General features: G+C 38.0%; 1 protein-coding gene across 4 annotated transcripts in view; it reads right to left on the bottom strand.

Annotated features, from left to right (window-relative positions):
* The window catches only part of RNF138 (ring finger protein 138), a 48,734-nt gene continuing 27,405 nt past the window's right edge, over nucleotides 753-22,081 (bottom strand). For 3 of the 4 annotated variants that reach the window (XM_005665330.3, XM_013999275.2, XM_005665331.3), the window contains exons 4-8: nucleotides 19,105-19,220; nucleotides 9,277-9,333; nucleotides 7,812-7,923; nucleotides 6,258-6,365; nucleotides 753-3,072 (exon numbers count right to left, since the gene is read on the bottom strand). In XM_005665330.3, coding sequence (XP_005665387.1) covers nucleotides 3,004-3,072; nucleotides 6,258-6,365; nucleotides 7,812-7,923; nucleotides 9,277-9,333; nucleotides 19,105-19,220 — 462 coding nt within the window. In that variant the 3' untranslated portion in view covers nucleotides 753-3,003. The remainder of the gene's footprint in view (nucleotides 3,073-6,257; nucleotides 6,366-7,811; nucleotides 7,924-9,276; nucleotides 9,334-19,104; nucleotides 19,221-22,081) is intronic. The other variant, XM_013999276.2, reaches the window with a different exon arrangement.

Genomic DNA, 22,081 nt, shown 5'->3' with positions numbered 1-22,081 from the left:
ATAACTCATTTCTATTTCCCACCTTACTCAGAATTGTACTGCATAATTCGAAAACTGTATTGCATACTACGTGATATCACAGAATGAGTACTTTATTCATATTTCTATTTTAAGTTCTACTCTACACATATTTACATGTATCCTGTCTCACACCTTTTCTACAAATGTCACCACCTCCACAAAGGGTTTATCCTCTGAGTAACAGCCCTAAGGGGTTCCAATAAAGTTATGATTCACTGAAGACTGTAATTAATACTTTTTAGGCACACAAGTTATATGACATTTGTATTTGACATACATATTCTTATAACTCTGATAGCTATTTATGGGTAACTTTTCCCTTTTAAAATGTCTGTTCAGTTCCCTTGTGGCATATCAAGCTAAAGATCTGGCTTGTCACTGCAGCAGCACAGGCTGCTGATGTGGCATGGGTTTGATCCCTGGCTGAGGAACTTCCACATGCTGTGGGCATGGCCAATAAAAAAGAGTCTATTAACCAGTTAACTAGCTTTCTGCCTGGTTGTTAGCAGGGCTTGAAAATCCTGCTGTGTGAACACTTGACAAAATGCTTTATAAGTTGATTAACATTTGAAATAAAGATAAAAGAGGTTTATCAGCATGTGGTGCTTTCGCCTATCCACTTTTCAAAGTGCAAAATAATGGGTTATCTCCTACATGTCTTCCAGGATGAATTATGAGAGTTAAATGTTACCATGTTTGCCTCTAGACAAAATTTTAATTAGACACACAAGTAGGAGAAAACCACATTTAATTGAAAAATAAAGCAATACATCTCAAATAAGACTTTGTTTAACAACATAAACTGTAATTTGTTGAGGGTAATAGCTTTCCTATAAGTAGTATTGTGAAATTAGGGTAGAGTATCAATAGTTTTCCTTCTTTATCCTGACTCAGCCATATGCATCTTTAAAACAAAGACTTTCTCATGAATTTAAAATGTGTCTGTAAAGTCAATCCCTATTCCTAATCTACTGACAAAAGGATGGGAGGTTTTAAACAAACATTTCCATATTGAGGAGCTCCCAGGTAACAGCAGATAAAGTCAGTATTTTCCTTGTGGAAAAAGTTATATGAAAGACATACAAGACTATAAACGATATTTAACCAATCCATAAACTTCAAAACATAATTTCATCAATTTTTCTTTAAAGTTCTCAAATCTCAGAATGGCTTGACATACTGAAAGTACTCAATTTTGAAAGAAAGTACTGAAGTTATTGCTTTAAACTGCAAAAGCCTATGGTCAAAAGTCTCTTTTTTTTAAAGAGTTCATTAAACAGCTATTCTTACAATTACATTCATGTAACTGCAGAGAAATGTTTTAGCACATAGTAAACATCACTCTTTCGAATGACAGAACCAAGGCATATGTTAGGATGTATGGCTTTTTTGGTGACTGTTATTATTACCCATAAATAAAGTCACTACTGTTTGAGTGAAAAAGGTTTTTTACAAAACTCCACTTCCAAAATTAACATTTTTATTAAATCAAGTTAAAAAAATGTTCACTGTAGAAAAGTCAACAAGGGTTTTAACAAAACCAAAATATACCTTTTTATACAATATATGTATATATTAGCAGCAAACTACTTCTGAGATTTTATGTTCTTTCAGTTATTTTAAAGAAAGCATAAACAATGTATATTAGTTTGGAATGTCAGCTAATCCACTCTTCATCTTTTATTCTGTGATTTGGGCCTTCTAGTACAAATTATTTTATGATTCGCATTAATGAATACTACGAACAAACCCAGTTTTGACTAAAAAGTAGTGAAACAGAGTGCTGGTAGAATCAATATCACTACTACAGTCACATATTATCTTTAAGATAACAAATGAGCACCATATAAACAGGTAATTGTGTAAACTCAATTTTTAAGGTGTAATAGTAGCCAACTGGATGACCCAGTATTTGACTTACTTTAAAAATTTGGTGATATACAAAATTTTAAACAAATCAGATAAATACATCAACCCCATATTGCTTGTCCATTTAAAAAAATTTAATAGAATTTCTGCATATAACCTGACAAACTGCATGCATATGTGTGTGTGTATATACACATACAAGAGTGTATGAATATATACATATAATCTTTAGCTTTGAATGAATTTCTAGAATGAGATGAAGTCAAAACTCTCATTTAAATATATATGTTGAATGTAATGTCACCAACGGAAAGTATCTAATAAAAGAGTCTTCTCAGATAACCAGGAATTCTGGCTATTGAAAATTCTGAGGCCAAAGAGCTGTAATTCAGCTTACTACACTTTAGGCTTACAAATTAGTCAGCCAAACAAACAAGAATTGAAATTACCAACTGTATGACAAAGAAATAAGTTTTTCTCTTAATATCTCCTTCTAATAGCAAAAAGGAAATATCCATACAATGAGCTTTTACTTTTTAAAGAGTTAAAATTATTAAAGAAATCTCACTAGTCTTCAAAAATACTAAACATTATATAAATACAATTTTATTATAGTTGAATTCTTCGGCTAGAATCTGTATTAAAAAGTTTCCTTTGGATTGTTTCATTTAGCACTTCAAGTCTCCATTCTGCAACTCAGAAAACTGGCTCAGATTTGTTAGGTTTATATCAATCACATTTTTCAGAATTTGCTACTGAGTTACCTGTGTACAATATTGTCAGTGGGAGGAGTTGCACCAAATTTCAAAAGCAACATAAGGAAAAAAATCAAGAATATGTACTATAAAGAAGATAAAGTACAACAGGGATTCCCTTTCACCATTATATTAATGAAATATAATCCTTTTAATGCCTTTAAAGAGAATGTCCTAACTTATCAAGAGGATGAAGTTTTTAGATGGCCCACCTTTATTTTTCAATTGAAAATCTAAAACAATAGACTGGATTACTTTTATTAATATACACATCAAGTTACTGAAATGGTGACTTCATGTAGTTTTCTCCTTAAAGATGGCACTTGCAGGTACAAAGATGCAGAGATGTCTACAGCCTTCAGATGTTTACTTGAAAAGATTCTTCAACAGCAGTTTGATATTGCGTTTCCTCATCTAGCTGAAGATTCTAAAAACAGTAACATTAACATGTCAATAGGAAAAACATATTTAATTACACAATATTTTTGTCTAATACGTTACACATCTTAATACATATTACACATACTCCAAACAGTTTGTTATAACACATACTATCCTTTAAAATATAAAAATTAAATACCTAAATTTAACTGGGAGTTCTCATTGTGGAGCAGCAGAAACAAATCTGACTAGAATCCATGAGGATGGGGGTTCGATCCCTGGCCTTGCTCAGTGAGTTGGGGATCTGGCATTGCTATGGATGTGGCGCAGGCCAGCAGCTGCAGCTCCAGTTGAACCCCTAGCCTGGGAATTTCCATATGCTGTGGGTGCAGCCCTAAAAACCAAAAAAAAAAAAAAAAACCTTGATGAAACAACTGAGAAGATCAACAAAGAACGAATGCCAAATATCTGAAGGTAAATTCATTTTAAAGAAAATAAGCAGTTATTACATTAACAGTGTTAATAGCATCTTAATCATAACATAAAGCTAAAAACTAGAGCTCACTCAATCTGGTTATACAACTACTCCTTAACTTAAAAAAATTCTGGAGTTCCCGTCGTGGCGCAGTAGTTAACAAATCCGACTAGGAACCATGAGGTTGCAGGTTCAGTTCCTGCCCTTGCTCAGTGGGTTGACAATCCGGCGTTGCTGTGAGCTGTGGTGTAGGTTGCAGATGTGGCTCGGATCCAGCGTTGCTGTGGCTCTGGCGTAGGCTGGTGGCTGCAGCTCCGATTCGACCCCTAGCCTGGGAACCTCCGTATGCCGCGGGAGCAGCCCAAGAAATAGCAAAAAGACAAAAAAAAAAACAAAAAAAAAAAACAACTCTATTTCCTTTGCCCATGGATTTGCTTTAAAATAGGTCTCCACTTGACAATCTCATATATTTAAAATTACATATTCTTCTGTGGCAAGGTAAAACAATCTGACAATTAGACCAAAAGTGGTTCACAAAATATACTGTTTTTCCAAACACACAGTTCTCCAAGACATGGTAACCTTTCTTCCATAGAGAATTTAAGAATAACCTATGATTACTTCTTTAAAATACTAAAATTATAAGAACACATCCTGAATTTTACATACATTTGAACTATTTTTAAGTAGTGTGATTAAAAACGCAAGTTATACAAAATTTAAAAACATGCATCAAGAATGATATAATTTTTTTTTTTTTTTTTTTGGTCTTTTTGCCTTTTCTAGGGCTGCCTTCCACGGCATAAAGAGGTTCCCAGGCTAGGGGGTCTAATCAGAGCTGTAGCTGGCAATGTGGGATCCGAGCCGCATCTGCAACCTATACCACAGCTCGAGGCAATGCCAGATCCTTAACCCACTGAGCAAGGCCAGGGATCAAACCTGCAACCTCATGGTTCCTAGTCGGATTCGTTAACCACTGTGCCACAACGGGAACTCGAAGAATGATGTAATTTTAACAATGAAGGGCAGAGAAAATGTAAATCCTGTTCCTGTCACTGTCAGAATTGCACATGCCTGTGCTTACCTAAGCTGGAAAACAAGTATGAACCATTCTTTGTCAGGTTTAATCTTGAATTAAATAAGGTTTTAATTCACCGAAGATGAATAAAATGCCATTTCGCAATAAAACAAATCATCTAATTTTTAAATTTTAATAATCAAGATACATTTGGCAACAACCTCATGCTTTGCTCTGAGGATCCTTTTGGAAAATTCCTGGGCCAGGGGTCGAAACTGAATCACAGTAGCAAACCAGATGCTCCACGATTTTTTACCTGCTGCGCCACAAGGGAACGCATAAGGATCCAATTTTATATTATATAACTTCCCCCATGAACTCTGTTAAAAAAGTGATCTAAGGCCAGAATCTACCATTCAATCTGGTTTTACACAATAACTAAGCTTGTTCCCTCCCCCCTTTTTTTTTTTTGGTAGCACCCACTGCACATGGATTGAACCCATGCCATAACAGCAACCTAAGCCACTGCAATGACAATGCTGGATCCTTAACCTGCTGCACCACTAGAGAACTCCAAGCTCCTTTGTTTTTTGTCCTTTTAGGGCTACACCCACAGCATATGGAGGTTCCCAGGCTAGGGGATGAATTGGAGCGGTTGTTGCCAACCTACGCCACAGCCACAGCAACGCTAGATCCAAGCCTTGTCTGCAGTCTACACCACAGCTCAAGGCAATGTCGGATCCTTAACCCACTGAGCGAGGCCAGGGATCGAACCTGCAACCTCATGGTCCCTAGTTGGATTCATTTCCACTGCATAAGCTCCCTCATTTTTAAAAACATGTCTCACATGCAGATATGAGAAATCTATTATAATGAATTTAACAAGCTACATACACTACATGAGAAACATCCTCCATCTGTTGTACCAACTTTACTTTTCTAGCAGGTATAATTTTCCTTAAATATAGATATTGATTTTCATATAAACCATCATTTTGTTAATCTAGGGGTTTGCTCCTCCTCTATTAATTATCTCTCTAGTGTAAGAGGTGGACAGTAAATTCAACTTTTATCACTTCCACAAACCAAATTTCACTAATATTATTATAAAAACAGAATTTGCTCTATAACTATCCAGTATGATACAATGTCTTGCCTCAAGGAGAAAATTAATTTAACTTGAATATTATTTTTAATTTTTATTTATTTTTTCTTTTTAGGGCCACACCCACAGCATATGGAGGATCCCATATGGGGACAAATCGGAGCTACATCTGCCAGCCTACACTACTGCCACAGCAACACTGGAGCCAAGCTGCATCTGCAGCCTACACCACAGCTCATTTTAACCCACTGAGCGAAGCCAGGGATCACATCTGTATTCTCATGACTACTATCAGGTTCATTACCACTGAACCACAACGGGAACTCCTAAATTTTTTTTCTTTTTCTTTTTATGGCTGCACCTGTAGCATATAGAAGTTCCCAGGGTAGGGGTTAAATCAGAAGGGCAGCTACAGGCCTATGCCACAGCCACAGCAATGCCAGATCCAAGATGCATCTGCAACCTATACCGTACCTTGTGTCAACGCCAGATCCTTAACCTACTGAGCAAGGCCAGGGATCCAACTCAAATCCTCATGGAAACTTGCTGGGTTTTTAACCCACTGAGCCACAGTGGGAACTCCTAACCTGAATATTTAAATGGTATTTTCTTAATCTTGGAAAAATCACTTACCACAAATTCTCCATAATCAAACTGATGTCTTTGATTTAGATGACTAACGAAATTTCTAGTAATCTGGCTAGGATCTCCCCAAGGAAGAGACACACAAATAGGACATGTCTACAAGAAACAGAATGTTTTAAATAAAAAATAACAACAACCAAACATTTACAATTATTAAAAGTATTAAAACAACATGGGCTTATGTTACCAAAAACATCTACATGAAAAGAAAGCATTTCTAAAGGCCAAATTTCATGACTAGATCATTTCTGGACCAAGTTACCTTAGAAAAATTACATTAATCTAACACAACACAATAGAGATCTTACTTAAAACTGATTATTCTATTGTTTCAACAGAAACACCACATCCAGTCCTTACCAAGTGTAGTGATAATTATCATTAACCAGTATGTAATCTCATTAGAGTCACACAATAACTGCGATAATTATTATTACTAGCTTAATTTCATTTATAAGTAAAATGAAAGTAAAAGAAGCTTTAAATTGTATCCTTAAGGTTTCGAATGAAGTACATCTTAAAAAGTGAATGGATTACAGACTAAAATGAAAACAGAACTTTAGTAACTGGACAATAGCCAAATGTGTGCTATATTGAATATAATGCAGGAACAAATAAAAATTCACTTACGGACTATAAAACAAATGAAATCTCTTAAATATTAGATTTTTTTCCTGGAGATATCTTTGGAATTATATTTATTTAACAGTAACTGACCCTCTCCTAAAGAGCAAAGTAGGTGGGTGTCTCCCATTAGAGGTACACGAGAATTTAAGGGCATAAAGAGGCATAATCTTCCACAATTTTTTCTAGTACATTCACTAAAATTGCTTAGATATATCCACAATCCTTATTTTATCTACATTTCCTTCCAATTTCTGAAGAAAATATTTATATATCAAAATGTGAAGTATCTCTTCCAGCTCAGTTTCTCTTGCTCCATCCACAGTTGAAATTGAAACTCATGTTCCAAATGGAGTTGAAAAAGCATCAATACAATGTTAGAATCCTGCACTCTCTTTCCTTCAACCATCAAAAAGGTCTCACCACTTTCTTCCACACCCTCAAAACGCCATTAAAAAGATATGTGTGCATCAAAAAGAAAACGCAATTCTTTTCCCTCCTTGCTTTATGCACTAGATTCTGCAAGGATTCAATTTTAAATATCTACTGACTTTATTCTCACTCATAGGTGTTTTCACCTGCAGCAGATTCACTTGACCAAGAAACTGAGGCCCCAATAGAGTTAGGTTCTGCCACTCATTGGTAATGAGTCCGCACTTCACCTTTCCTTACGTCACTCTTTTCCAGGCCATTCTCTTACTTTACCCTCTCAATAAGCATCTCCCTTTTTATATGTTAGTCACTGGAGTTTTAAATATCTCATTTTGTTTCACAGTTATTAATCTTTTGTTGACAAAATCTATCTTAATGAAAACGCCCCAAATTCAAATCAATTACTTTCCTGTGCATAGATGAAGTTATTAAATAAATGTAACAGCATACCTTAAACAGAAGAATGTCTTAAATGCACATACTTACCACAGGAACTATCTGAAATAGGTGATTACTGTTACAGTGGTCCAGTAAACGCTGTCTGGTAAAATTTGATTCTTGACACAAGGGACACTTAAAAGTGGGATGTCCAGAAGAACTATAAAACAATTTTGAATGGAGCATACTGAATTTGAAATCATAACATAAAAATGATGCTCTATTTTTGGCTAACTACTGTCTTTTTTTTTTTTTTTAAAAAGTTATAAGACTAATCAAAGATTCTCTTTTTAAAAACTACGTTGTCAATAAATAATCTACAACAGATATTCCCAAACAACCTCAGTTTATAGTACCCTTAGAATCTCAGTAAATTTTGGAGTTCCCTTCGTGGCTCAGTGGTTAAGGAACCCAACTAAGATTCATGAGGACAGGGGTTTCATCTCTGGCCTTGCTCAGTGGATTAAGGATCCAGCACTGCTGTGAGCTGTGGTGTAGGTCGCGGGTGTGTCCTGGATCCCATGTTGCTGTGGCTGTGCCAGTCAGCTGTAGCTCTGATTAGACCCCTAGCCTGGGAACCACATATGCCGCAGGTGTGGCCCTAAAAAAAAAAAGAATCTCAGTACATTTTTCATGGTCCTCCAGACCCAAACAAAAATAAAAACAAACCTAGCTATTCCATTTATTAAGTAGATAGGTTCAAACAACCTAGTCATTTGTGTAACCAACAGATGTCACTGTATCTTCTTGAATATTTTAAATATGCCATGGTGTCCCAGTTTGGAAACATCATGTCTAGAAAATTAAAACTTTTAAAAGACTTCCATCAATATGGTATAGCTTTAATTTACCCTGGTTGCTAGGAATCTAACATACAAAACTCATACAAAAGTGAAAAACAGGAGTTCCTGTCATGGTTCAGCGGTTAAGGAACCCAACTAGCATCCATGAGGACTCAGGTTCGATCCCTGGCCTTGCTCAGTGGGTTAAGGATCCGGTGTTGCCGTGAGCTATGGAGTAGGTCTCAGATGTAGCTCGGATCTGGCATTGCTGTGATTGTGGTATAGGCTAGCCAGCTACAGCTCCGATTCAACCCCTAGCCTGGGAACCTCCATATGCCACAGGTGTGGCCATAAAAACACAAAAGACAAAAAAAAAAAAAAAAAGTGAAAAACAAAAGCATCAATCGTTAGAATGATCAACATTTCAAAATACATTGTGGGTCATGCATCAATGGGTTTTAATACCGATGAATGTCAGCAAGGGACAGTTCAACACTGACAACTCTACTTAAATTATGCATGGAAGAACCCTGACCATAGTGAAAGAAGAGAACTAAACTCATTCTAACTTAATGTAATCTGTAAAAGCAGCAACTATTATTTATTTCTAAAAAGCTAAATTCTAGCACTGTCTGATGATTTAACTGAATTTTAAAAATTTAATTTAAAAATCCATTAATATAACATGATGGGTATTATTTACTAAAATAGCAGAATTTTCAAAAGCTTACCTTGTATTCTCTTGGTAAGTTTCTGTGTTGTCAGATGTGGATGTTTCACTCCTATTACTTAAGAAGCATTGGGGGGGGAGTTAATACCTCAAGTAATAAAGCACAGTACAGATATATTAACTCAAACTGCTAATGAAAACCACTAGTCTGAATTTGTTTAAAAAGGCTGAACTTCAAATAGTTCTGAACTGTGATACGACTGTGGGATTAATTTTCAAATAAATTCTGGTAAGAAAACTGCTTAAGAGATTCTTAATTCACACATATTTTAAAATGAATTTATGCATAGATACAAAAGTATAGAGAATATAGATTTTACACAATTGTCTGAAATTCATAACATGAATAATATTTCTCCCATCCTTTAGACTTTCAAATTAAGAGACTCCTCTATCTCTACCTAGACTATAAATTTTTGAAATGCTGGGGTAGAAACAAGAATTTGTAAACTTTTTTTTTTTTTTTTAAACTTTCTGACTTGTAACTAGGATACTGTTTAAGACTTGCAGCCTCCAAAATGGAGTAGGTTAAGAAAATATTTGAATGTTCATTATGTTTATATTTTCCAAAACGGAACTAGGCTTTCCAACATTTAATATACATAATAACTCAACAGCTTCACTTGAATCCCATATCAGAGTCATGTGTCATATGCAGTATTAGAGGAATCCTGAGGGAAAAGTGGGCATTTTATATGGGGACTGTCACTTGGCATTACAGAACTTCATCAATATAGTCAATTTTTTATTTTTTTTATTTTTAGGGCCGCACTTGCGATATATTGAAGTTCCCAGCCTAGGGGGCAGCTACAGCTGCCAGCCTACCCACAGCCACAACGAGAGGTCTGAGCCACAATCTGTGACCTACACCACAGCTCAGGGCAATGCTGGAACCCCCACCCACTGAGAGAGGCCAGGGGTCAAACCCAAATCCTTATGGATACTAGTCAGATTCATTGCCGCTACACCACAATGGGAACTCCCAAATGTAGTCAATTTTATAAAAGCAAGGCCTTTCAATAGAAGAAACATTAAAATAAAAATTAGACAGGCAGTGGACAAAAAATCTACCACACAGAGCTTTGCTCTTACATCTAAATACCAGGGTTAAAAGAGTTATGAAACTTAGAAAATTGATTATTTATTTTCCTTTTTCAAAAGGACAAGCAATACTGCATCATCTACCTAACATATCTTTAGTAATATCTTCTTTGAAAATACTGTTATGTCCACACATATTCTCTGCAAGCAAGCTTCCATACCCAAATAGGAAACTATTAAACCACTATGTTGCATCTTTTTAGCAGTTATTCATTTGTCTCTGCAGGTAATGGCGATATTTTAACAATGTGAGAATTTAAAACTTTTTTTTTTGTTTGCTTTTTTAGGGCTACACCCAAGGCATATGGAAGTTCCCAGGTTAGGGGTTGAATCAGAGCTGTAGCCACAGCCACAGCAACGCAGGATCCAAGCTGCATCTGCGACCTACACCACAGCTCACAGCAATGCCGGATCTCCTACCCACTGATCGAGGCCAGGGATAGAACCTGCATCCTCATGGACATTAGTCAGATTTGTTTCTGCTGCACCATGACGGGAACTCCCTAAAATCTGCTTTTTAAAATAAATTCAAGCTATGGAGAATGCATTTTTCTTTTATTTATTTATTTATTTATTATTATTATTATTATTATTTTTTGTCTTTTTGCCTTTTCTAGGGCCACTTCCACAGCATATGGAGATTCCCAGGCTAGGGGTCTAATCAGAGCCGTAGCCACTGGCCTGCACCAGAGCCACAGCAACGCAGAATCCGAGCAGCATCTGCAACCTACACCACAGCTCAAAGAAACTCCGGATCGTTAACCCACTGAGCAAGGCCAGGGATCGAACCCACAACCTCATGGTTCCTAGTCGGATTCGTTAACCACTGCGCCAGGACAGGAACCCGGAATGCATTTTTAAAGGATATTATGACAGTTACCAAAAACAGTGTGTGTCGCCTATTTTTTAAAATCTCTTATCTATACATTTAAACTGGTTAACAGATTATTCTAATCAATTTAAAATATTCCAAATAAATATGGTCATTGTATTTTAAACATACCCTTATTAAATATTATAACAGCTTCCAAACTATACTGTCATCAGAAAAGATGAAAATTTCAACAAAAGCCTTTTTGATATTTATCAAATGGGACTAAGCAATTTAGGTACATCAATCTATGACATGCTTCTTCCATTTGAATCTATATTTTGTACGTTGCAGGTATCTTTTTCAGCCATGACAGTCATCAGGACCAAGAAAATGTGAGATCCTTAACCCACTTAGCCAATTACAAAATGGGCTAAAAATTTGAAGACATTTTTCCAAAGATGATATACAAATGGCCAGCAGGTATATGAAAAGATTCTCGATGCTACTAATCATCAGGAAAATGCAAATCAAAACCACAATCAGATATCACCTTACATCTGTTATGACAGCTTTTATCAAAAAACAAACAAAAACAAACAAAAAAACAAGACAAGTGTTGGTGAGGATATGGAGAAACCAAAACCTTTGTACACTGTTGGTAAGAATGCAAAATATGAAGATGCTATGGGAAAGAGTTTTAGAAGTTCCTCAAGAAAATAAAAAAATAGTACTATGTGATTCAGCAATCCCACTTCTGTGTACTCATCAAAAAGCACTATCAGGATCTTGAAGAAACAGTACTTGTAGTGCCATTCACAAGAGCCAAGATATAGAAACAATCTTGTGAATGGATAAAGAAAAGAAGATGTGACTGGATAAAGAAAATGTATAAACATGCAATGGAATATTATTCAATCTTAAAAGAAAATCATGCAAATGTGACTACATAAATGAACCTTGAGGACATTATGCTTCAGTTAAATAAGCCAGTCACAAGACAAATACTGCCATGATTCCACTTATAGGAACTATCTAAAATAAAATAGTCCAACTCACAGAAGCAAAAAACAGAATGGTAGTTGCCAAGGGGCTAGGGGAGAGGGAAATGGGAGTTGCTAATTAACATGTAAAAATTTCAGTTATGCAAGGTAAGCTCTAGAGATCTGCTGTACAACACTGTGGCTATAGATAACAATACGGTACTCTTAAAAATCTGTTCAGCGTGTAGATCTCAGGTTAAATATCCTGAACCACAATTAAAAGAAAAAAGAAAAAAAAACTATGCATGACTATGCCATTTCATGCTAAATTGAATTGCTGTATCCCTGAAGCAATTTTCAGAATACTAGAGCATCTCATCTCCAGTCTTCTTACAATATGAAGACCTCAAGTTTTATGTTTATGTGTTTACATGTTGTTCATAGAAGAACAAAAAATATTTTTTTTTAATTATCTGGAAAAAAGTAAATGTATCTGCACTGCATGTAACAATGATTATAGTAAAATAACTAACACTGCTACAGGAGTTCCTGTTGCGGCACAGCAGGTTACAAATCTGACTGGTATCTGTGAGGATGTGGGTTCAATCCCTGGCCCTGGCTCAGTGGGTTGGGGATCCTGCATTGCCATGAGCTGTGGTATAGATCACAGACTTGGCTCAGATCTGGCCATTGCTGTGGCTGTGGTGTAGGCTGACAGCTGTAGCTCCACATCAGACTCATAGCCTGGGAACTTCCAAATGCCGTGGTTGTGGCCCTAAAAAGACAAAAAAACCCACACACAAAAAAACTAACACTGCTACATAATTGTTATAAGAAACTACCCCTGGGAATTCCCATTGTGGCTCAGTGGGAACAAACCCAACTAGTGTCCATGAGAATGTAGGTTCATTTCCTGGCCTTGCTCAGTGGGTTAAGGATCCAGCATTGCAGCAAGCTGTGGTGCAGGTCACAGGTGCGGCTCGGATCTGGCATTGCTGCTACAGCCGATACCAGTACAATAGTTTTATTAAACATCTGCCAAAATTTACTAGTTTATGGTAAATAGTTTTACCCTGACTGATCTGATTGAAGCTAGTGCTTGTTTATTTTGGATGACTCAACTGGAAGTTATACTGTTTACAAAGATGGAAAAGGGTATATTATGTCTGTTTTACCCCTTCATATTCAATAACATGTAGACTGTGCCAAATAGTTTAAAGGTACAACAAATGTATATTGAATGATCTAAGGGTTTATTTTAAAAGGGTTTTTTTTTTTACTACTGAGATGGGGCATGCAAATACCATTTCAAGAATTTCCAAAGCAGAGTTCCCGCTGTGGCAGTGGGTTAAGGGTCCAGTGTTGTCTCTGTAGCAGCTCAGGTCACTGCTGAGGCATGGGTTCGATCCCTAGCCTGGCGCAGTAGGTTAAGGATCCAGCATTGCCATAGCTGTGGCATGGATCACAGCTGTGGCTCCAATTTGATCCCCGGGAACTCCTAAATGCTGCAGATGCGGCCCAAAAAAAAACTTCCATTGTCAAAGAGTTCAGAATTTAAATTACCCATTTGTACTTATAATGAAATACTGTGAACCGTATTCTAAGAAAACATGGGCCCTACTCTTAGGTAATCCCTTGACTGTTAAAAAGAGGTCTTCAATAAAGTAATGAATTTACCTAAGATGCCACCAAACTCTGCTCAGCTAACCATTAACTATATGGATCTGCTCTTAATCAGCAATATAAAATATACCTGCTGTCCACCTACCTGGCAAAGAGTAGAATCCTGGAGTTACCTTCGTGGCTCAGCTGAAACGAATGTGACTAAGAACCATGAGGTTTCGGGTTTGATCCCTGGGCTCATTCAGTGGGTTAAGGATCTGCTGCTGCGGTGAGCTGTGGTGTAGACGGTGACTCGACTTGTTCTAATGTTGCTGTGGCTGTGGCGGAGGCCAGCAGCTACAGCTCTGATTCGACCCCTAGCCTGCGATCCTCCATATGCCTCGGGTGCGGCCCTAAAAAGCAAAAACCAAAAAAAAAAAGAAAGAAAGAAAGTAGAATCCTAAATTCTCCCAACTGAAGTATTTAGTAAAAGCTTAGCTGCCAGGAGTCCTCTGGTGGCTCAACAAGTTAAGAATGTGGCATTGTCACTACTGTGTCACAGGTTCGACCCTTGGCCCTGAAACGTCTGCATGCCACGGGTGCAGCCAAAAAAAAAAAAAAGCCTGGCTGCCAGAAATAATCTTCATGGAAAACTGCCTGAATGTATAGAACCACTCTCTAGATTAAACTAGATTATCAGAGAAAAGCCCCTGGAAGAAAAACTTTAATAAACTGCAATAAGGCATTATAATGGCCTACACTGAGGTCTTTAACATACAGCCCTATATAACTTGTTTTTCATTTACCACAGAAAAGATGATGTTTTTACCGTTAGTTTCTTCTTTTGAGGACCTATGGGCAAAGCACTTCAGTATAATCTCATTTAATACCAGGAATAACTATCCTTCTCATTAGGAACTGTTTGGTTTACAGTACCACAGACACTGTTAACAACAATGAATGTTTTCTTCTTTGCACTAACTACCTGGAAGCTGTGAAGCACAGTGTATGCAATATTACAACATAACTCAGCTACTAAATGAAATCCTTTGTGCTGGGTATCTTGTACTCCTCTAGATCGTCTCCCTTCCATTTTCCATCATGCGCTGTGTACTGAGAAACTAACCTGCATCAACAGGTTCCCTTCCTCTGATTCTCAGATGGGTTCAGCCAGCAGGGAGAAACAATAGGAAGATTAAGAAATTTATGGGAGTTCCCGTTGTGGCACAATGGTTAACGAATCCGACTAGGAACCATGAGGTTGAGGGTTGGACTCCTGCCCTTGCTCAGTGGGTTGGAGATCCAGCATTGCCGTGAGCTGTGGTGTAGGTTGCAGACGCGGCTCGGATCTGGCGTTGCTGTAGCTCTGGTGTAGGCCGGTGGCTACAGCTCCAATTAGACCCCTAGCCTGGGAACTCCATATGCGTGAGAGCGGCCCAATAAATGGCAAAAAGCCAAAAAAAAAAAAAAAAAGAAAAGAAAAGAAAAGAAACTTATGTCCCAGACTCCTTCCCAGCAAAACTCCCTTGACCCTCTCCAACTGCCTCTCCATATACCTTTCCTTCTCTGAGTTCTAGTGTCTACTTTCTCCCTTCCCCTGCTTTCAGCAGACCCAGAGCACATCACTACTTCTTGTGATTTCCTATACCCTGCTTTCATAGTGTACCCAATACTCTACTTTTCAAAAATAGTCCCTTCAGCAATCCCACTCCTGGGCATCTATCCAGAGAAAACCATGACTTGCAAAGACACATGTACTCCGATTTTCATTGCAGCACTATTTGCAATAGCCAAGACATGGAAACAACCTAAATGCCCATCAGACAGAGGACTAGATCAAGAAGATGTGGTACATATACACAATGGAATATTACTCGGCCATTAAAAGGAACGAAATACTGGCATTTTTAGCAACATGGATGGACCTAGAAATTATCATGCTAAGTGAAGTCAGCCATACAATGAGACACCAACATCAAATGCTTTCACTGACATGCGGAATCTGAAAAAAGGACAGACTGAACTTCTTTGCAGAATAGATGCTGACTCACAGACATTGAAAAACTTATGGTCGCCAGAGAAGACAGTGTGGGGGGTTGGGGGGATGTGCTTGGGTTATGGGATGGAAATTCTGTGAAACAGGATTGTTATGATCACTATACAACTACAGATGTGATAAATTCATTGAGTAATATAAAAAAAAATGGAAACAGATAAAAAAAATTTTTAAAAATAAAAATAGTCCCTTTAGGAATTCACAGCAGGTTAAAGATTCAGTGCTGTCACTGCAGTGGATTGGGTCGCTGCTATGGCACAGGTTTATTAACCCCTGGCCTGGAAATTCCTGCATACCACAGGTGCAACCAAAAATTAAAAAAAAAAAAATTTTAAAGTACAAGGGATGAACCTAAGGGGATTTTTAAAAAATAAGAAAATAGGAGTGACCAATTTCAACTGATAACACTGAATCAAATAAAATGAAACCTAAAAGAATTTTGCATACTAGCCAATTGGAAAATTACTAGAAACTTTTACCAAAATAGTTTCAACTGAGGCATAAAGAAACCTTACTGTAGTATGAGTACTTAAAAGTGGTTAAATTAGGAGTTCCCGTTGTGGCATAGCAGAAACAAATCTGACTATGAATATGGTTGCAGGTTCGATTCCTGGCCTCGTTCAGTGGGTTAAGGATCTGGCATTGCCATGGGCTGTGGTATAGGCTGGGGATTCAACCCCTAGCCTGGGAACTTCCATGTGCTGCAGGGGCGGCCCTAAAAATAAAATTAAAAAAAAAAAAAAATGGTTAAATTACTGAAATCAGCAACATATGAAATGAAATACTACTAAAATAAAATCTTAGAGACTCTGCTTAACATATTGTCTCCTGGGAGTCTTTCTATAATACTGCCAATACTGACTTTCTCTCCCTCAACCCCCAATTTTTGGTTGAACATACAGCATGTGGAAGTTCCTGGGCCAGGGATCAAACCCACACCACAACAGTGACCCAAGCCACTGCAGTGACACCACCAGATCTTTAACCCACTGCACCAAAAGTGAACTTTCAATACTGCCTTTCTTCACACAATTATGTGTGTGCTTGCTATTGAGTTTTTTTAAAATTAAACACTTAATTGTTTAGAAATACATTGCATGGGTGGTACTACTATAAAGAAAAGAATGGTACTACTACTACCAAAAAGAAGGTAGTGGTTACCTCTGAGAGTATGGGGTTCAAATGGACATGGGCTCACAAGATTCTAAGGTCCTGAAAAACATTCGGTTTTTCTGTTGATTTGGGGGATTTTTTTTTTTGGCAGCACTAAGGCACACAGAAGTTCTCTGGCCAAGAATCAAACCCAAGTTACAGTTGTGACCTACACCACACCTGCAGCAATGCCAGACCCTTAACCTGCTGTGCCACGTGCAACTTCCATCACTGCTTGTTATATGACTCAGTTTTCTTCTCATGAGACATGTCTTCTTCTTTTTTTTGTCTTTTGTCCTTCTAGGGCTGCACCTGAAGCATATGGAGGTTCCCAGGCTAGGGGTCGAATGGGAGCTATAGCTGCTGGCCTATGCCACAGCCACAGGAATGCCAGATCCGAGCCACGTCTGCAACCTACACCACAGCTCATGGCAACGTGGATCCTTAACCCACTGAGTGAGGCCAGGGATCCAACCCGCAACCTCATGGTTCCTAGTCGGATTCGTTTCCGCTGCGCCACAATGGGAACTTCATCTTCTCCTCCTTACTTCTTGAACCACCTGGTAAAAGGTATTTTGATTTCTTTTTTTTGTTTGTTTTTGCTTTTTAGGGCCATAGCTGCAGCACATGTGTCTTAAATAGTGGCAGAATATAAATGTAAATACTATTTGCTCTATAACCATCCAGTATGATACAATGTCTTGCCTCAAGGAAAAAGTTAATTATCTTTTAATTTTTATTTATTTCTTTCTTTTTAGGGCCATACCTGCAGCATATATGGAGGTTCCTAGGCCAAGGGTCGAATCGGAGTGCAGCTGCCAGCCTACACCACAGCAACGCAAGATCCAAGCTGCACCTGCAACCTACACCTGCAACCTACACCACAGCTCATAGCAACACCAGATCCCAGACCCACTGAGTGAGACCAGGGATTGAACCCACATCCTCATGGATACTAGTCAGGTTCATTTCTGCTGCACCACAACGGGAACTCCTGCTATTGATTTCTAATAGCAGTATTCTTCATTTGTGTTTTTCTTTTCTCCCTTTTGTTGAACCCATGCCACTGCAGTGACGCAGCAGATCCTCAACTGCTAAGCCACCAGGGAACTCTAAAAAATGTTGAATTTTCTTACATACGTTAGTGGGTAACTGGGTATTTGTTTTGTCACTATTTTTTAAGACACACATGTGTACCTTGGCCATTCTTCTGTTTTAAAATACATTTCATAAAGATGTTTAATATACATAAACCTGGCACAATAAGATACAAATCAATCCAAAACCTAACTTCAGGATAGGAATTCCCAGTATGGCACAGTGGGTAAAAAATCCAACTGCAGCTTGGGTCAATGCAGAGGCAAGGGTTCAATCCCTAGCCTGGCACAATGGGTTAAGGGATCCAATATTGCCCTAGCTGTGGCTCAGACTCAATCCCTGGCTCAGGAATTTCCATATGCCACAGGCATGGCCAAAACAAAAAATAGATTTATAGGAATTTAATACTACCAAGTCTCACTTTTACATAACATTCTATCAAGACAATTTCAAAAACATTATTTCTTAAAGAGTCTAAAAAGATTCAAATTTGCAAATATATTACTAAAAGGGATTTTCTCTAGTTTTCAAGTAATTACAGTTGCAAAAGAAAATGCCTTCAACTCACAAATCTTTTTATTTAGACATGTAAATTTTCTTTTTTTTTTTGTCTTTTTGGGGGCACCCGCAGCTTATGGAGGTTCCCAGGCAAGGGGTTTAATTGGAGTTGGAGCTACAGCTGCCGGCCTATACCACAACCACAGCAACGTAAGATCCTTAACTCACTGAGCGAGGCCAGGGATTAAACCCGCAACTTCATGGTTCCTAGTCGGATTGGTTTCCACTGTGCCACGACAGAACTCCCTAGACATGTAAATTTTCTCAGAATGATTTTTATACAACATGATCCTAAGTCTATTATAAATTCAATCTTCCATATGGAATTATATGTGTCAAACTTATGAATACAAAGGCAATTTACTTTAACATAGATGTAAACAAAACAAAAAACACCTTATCATATAGATCCCCTAAATTTCCATTTTAACCATAAAAATTCTCTTTTTAAGAATAAATATGGCTTACCTGTTCCCTACTGAATCTTGAGAGATCTGAAAGTTTGGAATGATAGAGGAAACACCGTATTCATCTTGATACTTCTTACAAGATTTGTAATGATGTCTCATACGATAGAATTTAATCTGTAAATTATTGATTAAAATACAATGTGACTTTCAAAAGAATAAACATTACATCATTCCATTTATACAATGGTACATAGAATAGGGAAATTCACAGAGACAAAGTAAAACATAGGTTACTAGAGGGGACGAGAAATGGGAAGTTACGGTTTAATGCATACAGAGCTTCTGTTTGGGATGATAAAGAAATTCTGGACAGAGAGTGGTGACTGTTATACAATGCTGTGAATGTACTTAATGCCACTGTACTGCACGCCTACAATGGTTAAAAAGGTACATTTTGCATTATGTATATTTTATCATAATAAAATTTTTTTTAATTTTAAAATATTATGTGACTTTATTTTAATTTTCTATTTAGGGCAGCATCTGCTGCATATGAAAGTTCTCAGGCTGAATCAGAGCTGCAGCTGACATCCTATACCACAGCACAGAGCAACACCAGATCTGAGACCTACACCATGGCTCGTAGTAACGCCAGATCCTTAACCCACTGATCGAGGCCAGGGACAGACCCGCATCCTCATGGACACCATGTTGGCTTCTTAACCCGCTGAGCCACAATAGGAACTTCAAAAAATGTAATGTGACTTTTAATTTAAAATGGAATTCCTCCTGAGACTCAAGATATTGTCAAAAAAAAAGATAAAAATATACAACGAGGCGTTCCCGTCATGGCTCAGCAGTTAACGAACCCAACTAGCATCCATGAGGACATGGGTTCGATTCCTGGCCTTGTCCAGTGGGTTAAGGATCCAGCATTTCCGTGAGCTGAGGTGTAGGTCACAGAGGCAGCTCAATCTGGCATTGCTGTGGCTGTGGTGTGGGCTGGCAGCTACACTTCCAATTCGACCCCTAGCCTGGGAACCTCCATATCCCGCGAGTGCTGCCCTAAAAAATAAAAAAATAAATAAAAACACAAAATAGACAATTAAATATTCCATTTAAACAAGTTTTTTTTAAGTAGATAATTTAAGTCTTAAGTAGGAATTGAAAATAAGCAGTAAGTTTCAGTCCATTAAACACAGAGACAATAGAGGCGAGTCTAACCGTTCATAAACTCACCTCAAAAATTAGCAATGTTAGGAGTTCCCGTCATGTTTCAGTGGTTAGTGAATCTGACTAGGAACCATGATGTTGCATGCAGGTTCGATCCCTAGCCTTGCTCCGTGGGTTAAGGATCCGGCATTGCCGTGAGCTGTGGTGTAGGTCGAAAACGCTGCTCGGATCCCACGTTGCTGTGGCTCTGGCGTAGGCCGGTGGCTACAACTCCAATTCAACCCCTAGGCTGGGAACCTCCATATGCCTCAGGTGCGGCCCTGGAAAAGACAAAAAGAAAAAAAGATAAATAAAAATTTTATACTTTAAAAATGCTAATAATAGACAAAAAATAAAATTACAAGTATTAAGAGGTTGCTGCATGGCACTGGGCATCTTTTTTTTAGAATTTTGTTTTGTTTTGTTTTGGTCTTTTTGCCATTGCTTGGGTCGCTCCCTCGACATATGGAGGTTCCCAGGTTAGGGGTCCATTTGGAGCTGTAGCTGCCGGCCTACACCAGAGCCACAGCAATGCCAGATCCGAGCCATGTCTACGACCTACACCACAGCTCACGGCAACGCCGGATCCTTAACCCACTGAGCAAGGCCAGGGATCGAACCTGCAACCTCATGGATCCTAGTCGGACTCGTTAACCACTGAGCCACAACAGGAACTCCGATTTTTACTCTTTAACTATTGCAACCTGGCAGGTAGAAAGTGCTTAAAAAAACTAAGTTCCTGAAGTTCCTGTTGTGGCTCAACGGTAACAAACTCGACTAGTATCCATGAGGATGTGGTTTGACTCCTGGCCTCACTCTGTGGGTTAAGGATCTGGCACTACAGGCCAGCAGCTGCAGCTCCGATTCAACCCCTAACTTGGGAACTTCCATATGCAGAAGATGTGGCCTTAAATAGCAAAAAAAAAAAAAACAAAAAACTGAGTACCCAAGTAACTCTTGGGACATTTTTTAGTTTCTCTCTGAGGAGTTGAGTCAGAATCTCTCAACTGCATTTTCCAGTTTCATTTCACTGCCCTGTCAGTTAACAAATCCCTCCAAGAGATGGACAAGCAGATTATGTCTTTTGTGACTGCATGAAACAGCAAATGGTTTTGCCCACTGACTTTATTAGCTCTTTGAAAAAGTAGTTGTGATAAATCCATAAATTAATGGATATACTCCAAGCCTAACCATCCCTCACCATTTCACTCCCTTTCCAAATGACAGAATAAAATCTAGATTGGGGAGTTCCCATCGTGGTGCAACATAAACAAATCTTACTAGGAACCATGAGGATTCGGGTTCAATCCGTGGCCTTGCTCAGTGGGTTAAGGATCCCGAGTTGCTGTGAGCTGTAGTGTAGGTCGAGGACGGGGCTTGGATCTGGCGTTGTTGTGGCTGTGGTGTAGGCTGGTGGCTACAGCTCCAATTAGACTCCTGGCCTGGGAACCTCTATATGCCATGGGTGCAGCCCTAAAAAAAAGGACAAAAGACAAAAAAAAATAAAATAAAATCAGTAAAAAAATAAAATAAAATAAAATCCAGATTGGAGAATTAATGTCAGTTATTGCCAATACTTGATTTTGTCACCAGAGAGAAAAGTAAGCAAAGTCTTCTGCCAAATATTTTGTACATGAATATTCAAGTACAGTAAGCAAGCAGCTAAAGAGTTGACAACATAAATTCATTTGGCTCATTTCTATGTACAATTGAAATAATGATGCTACCAAGAGAAAAACTATTTAAGGGTTGAGTCTCTACAAGAATGAGGTTTAGATGAATTAACGTCAGTCTGCCCATTTAGTAAGTAATCAATGCATGAT

Source organism: Sus scrofa, chromosome 6 (assembly GCF_000003025.6).
Source record: "Sus scrofa isolate TJ Tabasco breed Duroc chromosome 6, Sscrofa11.1, whole genome shotgun sequence".
NCBI lineage: Eukaryota > Metazoa > Chordata > Mammalia > Artiodactyla > Suidae > Sus > Sus scrofa.
This window is presented reverse-complemented; position numbering and strand designations above follow the sequence as displayed.